Source organism: Anopheles gambiae, chromosome X (genome assembly GCF_943734735.2).
Source record: "Anopheles gambiae chromosome X, idAnoGambNW_F1_1, whole genome shotgun sequence".
NCBI classification, from domain to species: Eukaryota; Metazoa; Arthropoda; class Insecta; order Diptera; family Culicidae; genus Anopheles; species Anopheles gambiae.
In genome coordinates this window covers 24,030,984-24,047,279 of record NC_064600.1, presented here as the reverse complement: position 1 = coordinate 24,047,279, position 16,296 = coordinate 24,030,984, and the positions used below count along the sequence as shown (strand labels likewise).

Genomic DNA, 16,296 nt, shown 5'->3' with positions numbered 1-16,296 from the left:
ACACCTTGGATCTGGCAGAATTTTCCTTTAAAACGTGATCTGGGCACTACAATCGACATATAACCAGTCAGACAGCCTTCGGTTAATTTACCCTTTCGAGCAGTTTTTTGTCTACCACAACAGTAATTTAAAGATCAATTTAGCGGTACGAAGTGTAGTCGTTTGTTTTCGGAGAAAAGATGTAAATTAGAACAAAAAGAGTATTCTTTTAATGATCTTTTAGCGGAAGAAGTCGTCGGCAGCTTGTTAAAAATTGTGAAATGTAAAAATCAGCCGAGAAATTGCGTTTTTTAGAGCAAATTCTGCATCACCTTCTCCGGATGATGCGGCTGTTTAAGTTGAGTTTGCTGAAAAATAAATTAATTGTTTGTTTTACTAAAAAAAAAGATAAAATACAACCATTAAACTATAAAATCATACCCTTCGTGTTATTAATTAACAATTTGGCCGAAAACAATAAAAATAAAATAGAGGAATGAATAGGAAATAGGATCTATCAAAACTGCACGAATGGGTAAATGAACGACTACTAATTTACCATTAAATTACTCTTAAATTACCGGTAATTTAGCGGTAATATAAGGGTAAATTAAGTCCGATTTGTCTTATTTGGTAAGACCTTTCTTCTATAAAATATTCAAAATTTCACGATAAATAATGCAATTTCTAAAGAGATCAATAATTAGCTGGCATCGCGAAACAAATGGTTTAAAATTAACAGTCGTTAAAAATTAACCAGTGTCGTTTAAAATTGCTAGAATTGCTAGAAAAATGTGCCTTTTTCCAGATGTCCATAATTGGTACAACAAAACAACGATGTATCAATTAACGCACTAGAGCAAATGTACCAATTATGCCCATAAGAAACACTTTCTATGGTATAAACCAATCTATTTACTTTAAAAACGTTCGAAAGTATTTAATATCAAATCAAAATCGCATATAGGCAAACAAGAGGAAAAAATCGAGCAGTATAATTAAACGACTGTTAATTTGTATCGCATAAGCTCTTGACAGTCGTTCGTTTAACGACGGCATAGGACCATTCGTTAAAATTAACAAATGAACTCAATGCGTTCGCGATGCCAAATTCTAGCAATTTTTAACAACTCTGGTAAATTTTTAACGACTGTTAATTTTAAACCATTTCTTTCGCGATGCCAGCTATTGGTTGCCACGGCTATAATTGGTACACTTACCCTACCCCTATATTCCAAGCAACCATGCTACACGGGTAGCCAGCGACTTTGGAGGCTTATAACTTTTAAATGCGTTATAGAATATCGATGCAATATTCTGAAGATAATTTAATAAACTAATACAGTTTCAATAACTGTGCATAGATTGGTTCAACTCGCTACCGTTTTTAAGTTTTGCTGTTCAAAGTTGACAGGACTTTTTTGAAATAAAAGTTTAGGGCCACGGTGCTTTCTCAAGCTGAGAATACATTCTCAAGCACTCATTTAAGTTTCTCAAGCACTCAAAACTTGTTCTCAGACGCGAGCCCGTGACCGTCGTCAATTTTACTCACTCTGAGAAACTGATATAGCCACTCAAGCTTTATTTGGAGATTTAAATCAAAAATTAGTTTTTGATCGCATATCGAAAAAAAAGATCAATTATAAACATTGAATACATTTTCGACAGCGATTACCAAAAACGAATAGCACAAATGCTCAAATTTCTATTAGGCGATCGCTGTATCGTCAACTTTCTCAAAGATTCTCAAAGATTCTCAATCCGATTTTGTTCCGATTCGACAAACGCTGAGAACGAGGTTTTCTCAAAAGCACTCATGAGTGCTTGAGAAAATGAGCGTTGAGAAACCCCATGGCCGCAGTGGCCTAAGAGGCTCGCTAAATGAATCGAAATGCCAAAAAGGTTTTCGGTCAAAAGAGGGGGCCAGGCAAAAACTTTACGTCAAAATAATTTTAGCTCCAAGCTGAAATCTCATCCGAAATCTTTTTGACAGGAGCTCGTAAACTCAAAATCACCGCATTGTAGATGTGAAAAGGAAAAAGAAGGGCATTATCACATCTAAACAATTGTGTTGTCACGCGCATAAGGCATGTGTCTGTGCTCCATCGGATACGATTATATTGGAAGGCCTGTCAAAATTTTACATGGGATTTGACAGATAACGTCGGACGTGCGATTTCGTCGTACGACGGAATCAAATTTTTTTGATTTCGTCGGACGCCACATCCGATGTTATCTGTCAAACTAAATGTGTGGTGTTTTGTAGGAACAATCTCAACTTAATTTTTCATAATCGTTATATTATTAAAATCATCCAAATAATCGCAATATTATACGAAAAAGCGTTTGACAGCACGTGCGATAAAATCGCATGCGACGAAGCACAGACACGGCCCTAACCTGGCAGTCAACCGCTCTATACACATTAAAAGAGTATCTATATTCATTTGGTGAAATTTGTTCACAAGTTTTCGCTTGCTTCATATGACAGTGGTTTTGTATGCACGTTGGTACACACAACGCGGCCACACGATCCGAAAACTTTTTGACGTGAAGATTTAGGATTTTTTAGCTTTTGCCTCATGTCGTGTAGCGAGGCCTTAAAATATATTTTTCCAGCACTTAACAAAATTTTGAGGTCTCGTAGTACAGTCGTCAACTCGTGCGACTTAACAACATGCCCGTCATGGGTTCAATCCCCAAATAGACCGCGCCGCCATACGTAGGACTGACTATCCTGCTATGGAGGGGAATCAATTAGTCACTGAAAGCCAAGCCCACAAGTGGGTACAGGCAGGCCTTGACCGACATCGGTTGTTGAGCCAAAGAAAAAAAAAACAAAACAAAACAAAATTTTCACAACAACTTTTGTAATTTAAAATTTGTTTTGGTCTGCATGAGCACAGTAACGATAATGGCAGTGGATTGGTCCAGTTCGCCGCAGCGAACAATCTGGTTGTAGGAAGTACCAAATTTGCGCGCAAGATAATCCACAAGATTACATTACAGCCTCGGCTCAACACGGACTCTCAAAGAGACATTACTGTCCAGCAAGAATTCAAAGCCGCTTTAAACGAGTCTCTACTACCAGAAAACAGTTATGAAACTACGAGCGAGAGGTGGAACGCTCTAAAAACAAAAATAATAAAATGTGCAAGAAATTTACTGCCACCACGTCGTGGCAACACCAAATCTGGCTGGATCGACGATGAATTAGTGATGGGTAAATACAATTTTTTTCCGGAGTCGGATATATCCAACTCCGGCATCCCTCGGAGTCGGACTCGGAGTTGCTCCGGACTGTTTAGCGGGGGGGGGGGGGGGTGCGTACGGGAAAACCCTCGGACTCATCGACTCTGAGTCCGGATCACTCCGGATCACTCCGTCCTACTCCGGATCACTCCAGATCACTCCGGATCACTCCGGATCACTCAGGATCCGGAATGACTGTCTATTATCGTTTAGACAATTCTTGATGAGTTCATTGACTTTCAAGTCGTACATCTAATATGTACAAAAAATGATCCGAACTGATCCGGAGTGATCCGGACTGATCCGGAGTGATCCGGAGTGATCCAGAGTGATCCGGAGTGATCCGGAGTAATCCGGAGTGATCCGGAGTAATCCGGAGTGATCCGGAGAAATCCGGAGTGATCCGGAGTAATCCGGAGTGATCCGGAGTAATCCGGAGTGATCCGGAGTAATCCGGAGTGATCCGGAGTAATCCGGAGTGATCCGGAGTAATCCGGAGTGATCCGGAGTAATCCGGAGTGATCCGGACTGATCCGGACTGATCCGGAGCCGGAGTCATATTTTGCGCACCGGAGTCGGAGTTGATCCATGACTCCGCTCCAGATCACCCATCACTACGATGAATGCAGACAAGTGACCGAACGTAAGAATACTGCATACCGAGCAATGCAGCAACGGCATAGCACGCGGGCATGCGCAGAGGAATATTCACGGCTCAGACGCGAAGAGAAACGAGTTTATCGCTCCAAGAAGCATGCTTTGGAAGAGCAAAACATGCGGGAACTCGAGCAAACCAGAGAGGCGTACGGACCGACACGAAAGTTTTACCAAGCGATAGCAGGTCACCGAAACAACGTTGTACCTAAGGTAACCTGCTGTCGCAACAAGGATGGAGATCTGGTCAGTAACCAGCCAGAGGTCCTCTCGCGGTGGGCTCAGTACTTTGATGAATTACTCAACGACCAGTTTAACGAATAGCTAGAAGCGCCACTAGCAGATAGTGTCATGCTACTGCCACCTAGCATAGAAGAAACACGAAAGGCTATCCGTCGGCTGAAAAATAACAAGGCACCCGGAACCGACGGAATTGCAGCCAAACTGGTCAAGAATGGAGGTGCACGACTAGAAAACGAGATTCATCAAATTGTTACTGAGGTGTGGGATAGCGAATCGATGCCTTGTGATTGGAATCTCGGCATCATCTACCCCATATACAAGAAGGGAGATAGGTTGGACTGCAACAACTACAGGGGTATTACGGTGTTGAATACCGCCTATAAAATATTCTCCCTGATCCTCCAGGATCGGCTTGTCCCGCACGTCGAAGAGATAGTAGGAAACTATTAAAGAGGATTCCGAAACGGAAAATCAACCACTGATCAGATCTTCACCATGCGGCAGATCTTGGAGAAGATGGCTGAATACAGAAACGACACATACCATCTCTTCATAGACTTCAAAGCCGCATACGGTAGCATAGGCAGGGTAAAACTGTACGACGCCATGAGCTCATTTGAAATCCCGGCCAAACTGACAAGGCTAGTTAGAATGACTATGACCAACGTCACATGCCAGGTGAGGGTGGATGGAAAACTCTCAGGACCTTTTGCTACCACCAAGGGTCTGCGCCAGGGGGACGGGCTTGCCTGTCTCCTATTCAACTTGGCGCTAGAGAGGGCCATCCGCGACTCGACGGTGGAGACTACGGGAACCATCTTCTATAAGTCAACCCAGATCCTGGCATACGCTGATGATATAGACATCATTGGTCTGCGGCTCTCTCCTCACTGCGGCATATAGCGGTCATGGGAGTAAAACCGCTCCGTGCCGCATTCAGCATCCTGTAGAACTTACGAGTTTCCCCCGACTGGGATAGCTGCTGCATGAGTTGCTCGTCCGACTCTTCGAAGCCGCGCCTCTTGTCCTGGAAGAGTAGGGTCTGCTGCCTTCTCAGTCGTCTGTAGTCTTCCACGTTCTGCCGGGTCTCGCGCTGGAGCATGCGGGTCCGCGCGGCGTTCTTCTCGGAGAGTGCTCGCCTGCACTCATCATCAAACCATTCCTTCCTCTGGTTATGGGTCACGCGGCCAATTGTTCGCTCGGCCGTGCTGCTGATGGCTTGCTCCACCATGCGCCAGTGGTCATTGAGAGACATCGCCTCGGTAGTGGTGTCCTCCGGCAGCGCTTCCCCAAGCGCGATTGCGAAGTCCCTCGCCACAACAGCTTGTTTCAGCCGGTCTGTGTTGAGCCTTGGGGTGGGCTGATAGCGCAGTTTGTTGGCCACGCACAGTTTCTGGCGTAACTTAACCATAACCAAGAAATGGTCTGAGTCGACGTTTGCTCCTCTATAGGTCCTTACGTCGATTATGTCCGAGAAGTGCCTTCCATCGATGAGAACGTGGTCGATCTGGGAAAGTGTTTGCTGCGGTGATCTCCAGGTGTAACTGAAGCGAGGTGCGTGCTGGAAGAAGGTGCTGCGAATGTTCATGTGCTTGGAGGAGGCGAAGTTTACGAGCCGAAGCCCGTTGTCGTTGGTCAGCCGGTGGGCACTGAAACTTCCTATCGTCGGTTTAAATGCCTCCTCCCGTCCGACCTGAGCATTAAAATCCCCGATGACAATTTTAACGTCGTGTTGTGGACAGCGGTCGTACTCCCTCTCCAACTGCGTATAATAATTGTCTTTATCGTCATCGGTGCTTCCAAGGTGCGGACTATGCACATTTATGATGCTCAGGTTGAAGAACCTGCCACGAATCCTCAACCTGCACATCCGTTCATTGATCGGCCACCACCCGATCACTCGCTTTCGCATCTCACCTATGACCAGGAACGCCGTACCGAGTTCATGCTTTTCACCACCGCTTTGGTAGATCATGCAATCGCTACGATAGGGGCGCTCCGTCACTCCTTTCCAGCGCGTCTCCTGAAGTGCTACTATTCCGAAGCCACGGGCCCTCACCTCGTCCGAAAGAATGCGGGTACTTCCGGGTGCTGTGAGAGATCTGCAGTTCCATGTTCCGAGTTTCCAATCGTTTGCCTTGTTCGGTTGCGTGGGTCGGTATCGGTTGGTCCGGTTCGAAATCCTTTGGTTTCCTTTCGTTGCGTTTATGTTTTTCCAGGGGTGGCTTGCAGGGCCTCTCCCCCAACCTCCAGTCTCGTCGTAGGGCCTACGCATCCTAGCTGATTAAAGTCCCGTAGGATGCCAGGACAGAAGGGGCAACCAGCCGCCCCTAACATGGAGAACAGACGCTGGTCATCCCCCCCCGCTCAATTTAGCCATATAGCCCATCTTCCCAAGGGGTTGGGTTTCCCCGTATACCCATGCTCAGATATTTGGAGAAATATGTTACCGGAGGGAGATATCCTGTCGGACGAGCGAGAGGTGATCGACAGATGGAAGTGCTACTTCGACAGACACCTGAACGGAGCAGATACCAGAGCAGACGCAGGAAGCAGAGGAGAGCAACCCAACGACAGCCAGCATGACAATGACGAAGTGCCCCCGCCATCTTTGGACGAAGTCATCAGCGCCATCAAACAGCTGAAATGTAACAAGTCAGCTGGCAGCGATGGTCTGGTGGCCGAACTGTTCAAGATGGGTCCGGAGAGGCTTGCCGTCATCATGCATCGGCTGATTGTTAGGATTTGGGATCAGGAAGAACTACCGGACGAGTGGAAACTGGGTGTCATACACCCAGTGTACAAAAAGGGCGACAGGCTGGACTGTGCTAACTTCCGGGCCATCACAGTCCTGAATGCTGCCTACAAGATCCTGTCCCGAATACTCTTCTGCCGACTTTCGCCTCTTGCTACAGATTTCGTCGGCAGCTATCAAGCTGGATTTGTTGGAGGCAAATCAACTACCGACCAAATCTTTACTCTACGGCAGATCCTCCAGAAATGCCGAGAGCACCAGATCCCTACGCACCACCTGTTCATCGACTTCAAGGCGGCCTACGATACCATAGATCGGACCGAACTATGGAACACCATGCAGCAGCACGGATTCCCTGGGAAGCTGGTACGACTGTTGCGGGCCACTATGGACGGGGTGCAGTGCAAGGTGAGAGTGACAAACATGCTGTCAGAAGCGTTCGAATCTCACCGGGGTCTGAGGCAAGGGGATGGACTCTCCTGTTTGCTGTTCAACATCGCTCTGGAAGGTGTCATGCGAAGCGCGGGCTTCGACATCCGGGGCACGATTTTCACCCGAACTCTCCAATTCCTTGGCTTCGCGGATGACATCGACATCATCGGGCGAACATCTGCGGCGGTGTGCGAGGCGTACACCCGACTGAAACGCGAAGCCGCTAGGATTGGATTGAGGATCAATGCGACGAAGACAAAGTACCTCTGACCGTGATAGAGCCCGACTCGGAAGCAGAGTATCAGTTGACGGCGATGATCTCGAGGTGGTAGAGGAGTTCTGCTACCTTGGCACGATCGTAACTTCGGACAACAACGTAAGCAGCGAAATCCGAAGGCGCATTGTTCAGGGAAATCGTGCCTACTACGGGCTCCACAAACTCCTGCGATCCAGAAGACTCCAGCAACACACGAAATGCGCGATATATCGCACACTGATACGTCCGGTGGTCCTCTACGGGTACGAGTCCTGGACTTTACTGACGGAGGACGCCAATGCACTCGCCATTTTCGAACGGCGAGTGCTAAGGACTATCTTTGGCGGTGTGTGCGAGCACGGCGTGTGGAGAAGGAGGATGAACCACGAGCTAGCTGAGCTGTTTGGCGGTGCAGACATCCTGACGGTCATCAAAGCCGGAAGGATACGCTGGCTGGGGCACGTGATGAGGATGCCGGACTCATGCCCCACCAGGAAGGTGCTCGTCAGCGACCCGTTCGGCACGAGGCGTAGAGGAGCACAGCGAGCTCGCTGGCTGGATCAGGTGGAGTCGCACCTGTCGGAAATCGGATGCAACCGTGGTTGGAGGACTGCAGCCCAGGACCGAGTTTCCTGGAAACGAATTGGCGACCTGGCCATGTCTACGAGACGTGCTCATTGAGCAGGCCAAGAAGAAGAGTGGTCTGCGGCTCTCCTATGTAGCAGAAGCCTACCAAGGGATCGAGCAGGCGGCAGAGAGCCTCGGATTGCAGATAAACGAGGCAAAGACCAAACTGATGGTGGCAACATCAGCGGGCCCACCAACAAATAATCAGAATCTACGTAGGCGTGACGTGCAGATAGGTGAACGCACTTTTGAAATCATCCCACAATTCACCTATCTTGGGACAAAGGTCAGCGGATAAACGGTGCTCCACTGCACGAGATTTGTATAAGAGATTAATAGGAGCTAATTTTTAGAAGCAGTATACATTAATGCATTATACATTGATTGCTTTACGAATTTATGTTTATGTTATTTATGTTTTTGTTTCTGTACTCATTAATTGATGTAAATTTGCATCTTTCTTTTAAAAATTTATTCAAATTTAATTAACCTACAAATAGTCGCCAACATCGCCAAGCAATAAACATATTTTAACGGTCGATTAAAGTTTATATTGGTTTAACCGAGTTCCTGTTAAAATATATGATCTACAAAACAATTAACAACTGCTAGATATCTCATATAGACAAACACAAAGAAAAAATAGAACAATATAATATACGAATGTGAATTTGTATCACATACGCTCTTCACGATTGTCGTTAAAATTAACAAATTAACTCAATGTGTTCGCGATGTCAATATTGATCCATTTTTAAGGACTATGGTTTTTTTTTTTTTGAGATGATGGCTATTACTTACACTACTGTATACTTACTCGATATTAGAACACCAGTAAGATGGCCCCCAAGTGCATTCCTTAGCACCTAACAGACTTTTGTTGCCGTTAATTGTTTGTTTTACGGGTGAAGATTGCACGGGATTTATTGCTAAGGAAGTGATCAAATGAGGCGACATGTAAAAAAAGAAGATAAAAATAGAACAATTTTAAATCAATACAAGTAATGTAAGCACAACTTAAATAAGGCGACATAATTTGATATGCTTTGTTAACAAACCTTAAGAAAATTATGCCAATTCTTCATTGTGCATGGGCCTTTTTAGAGGTTCTCAACCTATTCCCAATGAGACATTTTGCTTTACAGGGTTTTCGAGCATTATATAGACATGTTCAGCGAGTTGTAGATTCGTTCGAGCATATAATAGACTCTTTCAGCGAGATATAGAATTGTTCGGATATTGTCATAGACTTGTCTGACAGTGCTATAGAATTGTTCGGTTGTGTTGTAGAATGAAGAACCGAAGCCCGTTTATTTGTACGTATTTTTTTCACTGGGTGGCAATGTCAAAGGTCCATGTCAAAGATTGATGTATGTAAACAAACGAGTACATGCTCACGCAAGAGCGATTGGATTATAGACCAATTTTAAGCAAATATTTTGCTAAATGTCCCACGTTTTGTACATTCTGTGCATTTGTAACTTTGGTTCCCATTAGTGCGCATAACATTTCACAGGTAATTTCATCGAATCAATCAATGGTATACGTAGGATTCGCTGATTAAATTCAGGCCTCACGCTGTTTCTACACACATACCACCGTATTTACATACTATCATCGTGCTTCTATTTTAGGGTACTGGTGCGTTTCGGTGATACCAAACGGATTTGAAGACTAACAAATCTAGCTCAAATCATTTTTGGGTCTGTTGTATTGGAATAATAACACAATGAATACAAATAAACGACGCACAATATCTCACGAAGAGAAATTAAGAATCGTCCAAGCATATCACGACAAAATTCGGGTTACCGAAATTGCACGTGTAATGGGACACAAAGTTGGGACGATATCACAATTTATACAAAAGTATCTTAAAACCGGCGAGGTGGTAAGCAACACTCAGCGACGTGGAGGGACTAAACCCAAAAAGCTGAATAATGATCAGATTGCTGTATTGCAAGGTTGGATTGATGACGATTGCTCCATTTCGTTGAAAAAAATATCCGAAAAGTGTCTACGGGAGTTCGATATTCATGTAGCGCCATCCACACTCCACGCGTACATCAAAGAGTTCAACTATTCTCTAAAGCGAGTTCAAATCATACCCGAACGTCGTAATGCAGAGTCTAATTTAGAGGTGCGCCAGGAATATGCAAATAGATTTACAGAGTTGCAAATGGAGCTGGATCCAGATACTTTCATTTTTCTGGATGAAGTAGGCTTCAACGTGTCGTTGCGAGTGAATAGAGGCCGTTCAAAAATAGGTACCCCGGCAACCCAAACAGTGGCATCAATACGGTCACGCAACATTAGCATATGTTGTGCAATGACACGCAATGGCATATTAGCTTATTCTTCCCGAAATGGAGCTTTCAACACTGCAGCGTTTTTGCAATTTTTGGAAGAGCTTAAAATCAAAATAGACGAGAAGGAAATCGACAGTCCAATAATTTTTATGGATAATGTTGCATTTCATAAGTCCCGTCAAGTGCATGAGTTTGCTGAAGCTAACAACATTCAGCTAAAATATATACCACCATATTCACCGTTCCTTAATCCCATCGAGAACATGTTCTCCAAATGGAAAAACACTGTCAGCAGAGCGCGTCCTACAAATGAAGATCAGCTAATGGAGGCTATCAGAGAAGGCGCAACTCTTGTAACAATGGAGGATTGCAAAGGATATTATAAGAATATGTTAAAATATATTACGAAGTGCAGCGCGGGGGAAGCAATTGTGGATTAGCGCATTTTGCATGTGATGTTATTTTCATATGTCATAGATGAAATTATGTAACGAATTGAAATGATTTATAATTTTGTTGAACTATTTGTATGTAAGTGAATGTTGATTAAATGTTGAATTCTTGAACCATTTATAGATTCATTTTCTTAATACCAGCATTCTGCAATGGATTTTTTTAACATGGGGCCCCGCCGATTTAGGGGTCCCGTAGATCGCCATTGTATAGTATGCCGAATGGACAGAGTACTAGCGACAAGGGCTCCCGGAAGGATGGCCGATGGGGTCCCGAGTTTGCGATGATCGAAGGGGGCCCCGACGGCATTTCAAGTTTACTGTTCAATCTTCCAACAGCAACTTTTGTGCCGCTACAGAATGAGTTATTGTTTTCGAAGTAACGTTTTGAATAAATTTTGCTGTAAATGATTCAAGTGAATTGAACTTAGAGGTATGTAACATTTTGAAAAAATGTTGTGATCTATACCCAATAAAAAAAATATTTTATCAGTTTCGAAAATGTATATAAAACACAAATATAAGGTAAATGTACCTATAGTGGTGGTAGTACAGTATCGGACAGAAAGATAGGGCATTGGTTTTTTAACGCACCGTGCACCCGTTGGGCCAAGTTTATGTGTGGTTTGTATGTGTTTGTGTTCGTGTGTGTGTGCATGTGTGTGTATGTGTGTTTGAGTGTGTGTGTGTGTGTGTGTGTGTGTGTGTGTGTATGTGTGTGTGTGTGTGTGTGTGTGTGTGTGTGTGTGTGTGTGTGTGTGTGTGTGTGTGTGTGTGTGTGTGTGTGTGTGTGTGTGTGTGTATGTGTGTGTGCATGTGTGTGTGTGTGTGTGTGTGGATGTATGTTTGAATGTGTATTGATGTGTGTGTTTGTTTCACAAGTAGGTCGTTTCGGATAAATTTGTAAGTAGTTTTTTTGTGTTTTGGGTTAGGTTTTTGGTGTGATAAGCAGGACCACCGCCCTCGCGATCAGTGTGTTTTCGATATATTAACAATGTTACGGTCTTCTTTCGCCGTGGTCTTCTGAGGACGTCCGGTTGACTTGCGCGTTTCGGTTGTCCAAGCGCGTTTCAGTTGTCTAAGCACGTTTCGGTTGTCCGAAGCGCGTTTGCCACAAAAGTGCGCGATCGTTCCATTACGAACTCGATCCTTTTGCGCTTAATGCCAGCAGCAGCCATTCGCTTTTACATATGGCGCTGATGATCGGTACAACGTTTACCTCGACCCATTGTTACTAACATTGCTTGCTTGGACCGTCAAGAACGCGCTGGTTAAAAACTTGGACACGGCTGATCCCGTGCTCTGCCTGCGTTCTACTTCTATACGCGATGAATTACATCTTTTTGGAGCAGTGAAAACATCGCATGGATAAAAACTATCAACGAGTACGCGAGTAAGCGTCTTCCCTTCAAAATCGAGAAAAGAATACTGCCGCGCTCATGAAACAAAACGCCCATTGAAAAGAATAACTGCGCGCCAGCTCAATGCACGCACAAAGTTTACCATTCGCACACAACGTGCAACGCAGAGATGCACGAAGGCCTTTCAATGGCGTGCACTGGAGAAACACCTGTGAGGGAATGCCGAGTTCATTGCTATTGTGCGCGTGTCCATTTCGCACCGGTGTCGCATTCACATTCATGAAACAGCACACCTGCGTTTTCGTCCGAGGAACAAGCGCTGCTGTCGATGCAAACTTTAGTTTTTATCCAAGTGTAAACGCACAATGTTTCACATGATAACACACATAATAAGAATAATTTCAACGCAATATGACATCATGGCAAGCTATGGCAAGACACAAACCCGCGCACTTGCAAATACACATTAAAAAGCACACTCTCTTTCTACTACTACACACACACACATACACACACACACACACACACTCACACACACATACACACACACATACACACACACAAACACAAGTAACGTGGCAAAACAAGTGCACGGTGCATTGAAAAAAAAGGGTCCTATCTTAATGTCCGATACTGTACCAATAGTGGTGGTATTCCACTAAAATGCGTCTCATATGACAAATTAACAGTAGTTAAGTTATTTATGATAGTGTTGAATGTTCTCTAGCCTTTACAAAGGATTTAAAAGTAAAATGGGGCCGTTCCGTTTCTTAGAGACCGAAAACTCCATTATTTTGTAAAATGTGTCAACATTTTTCCAAAATCCTAAGGATTTCATAACGATATTCATATCATTGTCAACGTTCTACATGACCAAATAACAACGCAAATATTAGTTTTTAACATAATTTTTATCAAATGATATTGTTTTATACAAATTCATTGCCTTTTGGCCATATTTAAGTATTTTTAAGTTTTTTTTTTTAAGTTATTGAGTGCTACGAGTTGACGATTGTATCACGAGATTGACTAATTATTTGAATTTCACTTACTATTAAAACAAATAGTTTTTTCACACAAATCGTTTACAAGATCACGGCACTCAAACGGTTGTCGAATGGAACAGTATGCTTCAATCAATTCGATGCCGAGTTCCAAGATCATGTGGACATCGTGGTATAAAAAATAAATACATTTTATTTTGCGTTGTTCATATTCGCATATTATAATATATCTTTTCCAACCCGTTCTGCCATATGAGTACAGATTTAAGTTTTATAATAGTTATTTGTCTAGTTAAGACAAGCTAATTATAACAAAAAGTATGATAGATGTTACAAATTGCACCATAATACCAAATGCAACTCCATTTTTGGTTTCGCTTATCACCGTTTTTTTATAACGATACGCGACGAAGTGCGATGAACATTCCTGTGAGCATGGGAGAGTGTACAAGCAACACATAATGTGTGCGAGAAAGAGTGAACAGTTATCTTGCATGCAGCAAGCAACAGCCGGACAAAGCCGGTTTTTTCAAAGAACGGAACGCACGAACGATAGCACCTTGCTAACAATATTGAAGCGGCAAAGACCGGAACGGAACGGAGTAAACGAACGAAAGAACGAATTAAACGGAACGGAATGAACGGAAAGAACGGAATGAACGGAAAGAACGGAATGAACGGAAAGAACGAAATGAACGGAACGGAACGGAACGGAACGGAACGGAATGAACGGAATGAACGGAACGGAACGGAATGAACAGAACGGAACGGAATGAACGGAACGGAATGAACGGAACGGAACGATTTTGTATAAAGGATCGGAACGGAACGGCCTACATAAAGAACGGAACTTTTTTACTAGGTTCGAACTGGAACGGCCAACACTAGTTGAGGCATCGTTGTTTACCACCACTATCGGAACACAATACGACGACTTCAGGAACTATACCACCATTATAGGTACAACGCAGCAATCACAAAAATATATTTTTTTTTTTCGTAAAACTAATGTGTTTCGTGGTAAAAAAGGGTTGTGATTGCGAAGATAATACATATTACATTATATAATTCGAGCAGTACAATTAAACGACTGTCAATTTGTATCGCATACGCTCTTGACAGTCGTTTGTTTAACGACGGCATATGACCAGTCGTTAAAATTAACAAATTAACTCAATGCGTTCGCGATGCCTAATTCTAGCAATTTTAAACGACTATTAACCAGAGTTTTAACGACTGTTAATTTTAAACCATTTCTTTCGCGATGCCAGCTAATATATTGAAAAAAGCTCCGATGGAGTGGAGTCAGCTTCGGAGCCGTGGATGCGGAGCCGGCTCCTCTGGGTGGGAGCGGAGCTGGCTCCCAAATTGTCTAGAGGCAATCGGAGACCGTAAAAAACATGATGAGAATATTTTATAGATCATCAACATATATTATTATACAACAAGCAAAACAACTGAAAAATGTATATAACTTTTGAAAGAAACGTAAGTTAAACTTAGAAATATACGTAAGCATCCCCCCCCTCAAAATATGCGGTGTTGGAGTTACAACATATTTTCGATTGAACAAAATATTGATAGGATTTTTTAAATACTAATTTTCCTACGATATGTTTTAAAAAAATATTATGAACCTATTAGTTAGTTTTCATTCATTCAAAAGATATACGCTTCTAATCACGAAAAACATCATTCTTCCATACAAAATATATGGACTACCCGGGTAGGCGGTAGTACGGTTACGTAGAGTTTTTTGGTTGTACACAAGACTTAACTGCGCAGCAGTGATGGGTAAATACATTCTTTTTCGGAGTCGGATCGATCCGACTCCGGTACCCCTCGGAGTCGGACTCAGAGTTGCCCCGGACTGTTTAGCGGAGGGAGGGGGAGGGGAGGGGGTGCGCACGGAAAAACCTTTGGACTCATCGACTCCGAGTTCGGATCAATGACTATCCATTATCGTTAAGACAATTTTTGATGCGTTCATTGACTTGAAAGTATGTACGAATATACATGAAAAGGTGTAACGATTTACACGAACTGATCCGGACTAATCCGGACTGTTCCGGACTGATCCGGACTGATCCAGACTGATCCGGACTGATCCGGACTGATCCGGACTGATCCGGACTGATCCGGACTGATCCGGATTGATCCGGATTGATCCGGACTGATCCGGACTGATCCGGAGTCAAATCCGGTTATGATTCGGAGTCGGAGTTGATCCATGACTCCGCTCCGGATTACCCATCACTACTGTGCAGCAAGCCAATATTGACAATCTATCAATTTAATCTAGAACGCAATTACACATACATACACACATACAGTTTATACAGCTTGTTTTGAATGTTAATAGTCGAATGTTAGATATTAATTCTGATGATTTTTTTTCAAAATGATCAAAAATTCTTACTCTTAAAGCAATACGGCCGAAGCCGTTCTGTCTGAATAAAAAAAAAATTCTTACTCTCATTTTGTTGATTCATATGTTATTTCAATGTATGAAAAGAAATATAGCGTTCAATTGTGAAGCAGTTCAATTATTTTGTATTCATGTGATCTGAATTCTGGTTCATTTAGCACACCTCTAATACTCTTACCGAATGAGTAGCAATTTTGCATTGGGCACAACAAAACAAAACAAAAGTTTCGTAAGAAGCACAAGGTATGTTTCGCTTTCATTATGATCTATCCCTCACATACATCAGGAAATCAAAATTTGTTTGCTGTCACGCCGGTGAATTACGACGTAATTCAATAATTCTTGGGTGACTTACACTAAGAAACCCACTCCAGTTGGTATAAAGAAGTGAAAAAAAGGTTTTATGCTAATAAACTGGAATTCAAGGAATAATTATTTTTGAGTCCTGAAACTCTTACACGTGAACCTATTTAATTATTGTCATCTTTCTCATGCCACAAAAATATTCCCGCGAAACTAATTAGCCATTTTACTTGACGATTAG

General features: G+C 43.2%; 1 protein-coding gene across 8 annotated transcripts in view; it reads right to left on the bottom strand.

Annotated features, from left to right (window-relative positions):
• Positions 1-16,296, bottom strand: part of LOC1278393 (prosaposin) — a 51,833-nt gene that overhangs the window by 34,691 nt on the left and 846 nt on the right. For 7 of the 8 annotated variants that reach the window (XM_061647224.1, XM_061647226.1, XM_061647227.1 and 4 more), the window contains exon 2: positions 9,016-9,127. The exons of the other annotated variant lie outside the window; for it this stretch is intronic. In XM_061647224.1, the coding sequence (XP_061503208.1) occupies positions 9,016-9,127 (112 nt within the window). The remainder of the gene's footprint in view (positions 1-9,015; positions 9,128-16,296) is intronic. 8 annotated transcript variants of the gene reach the window in all.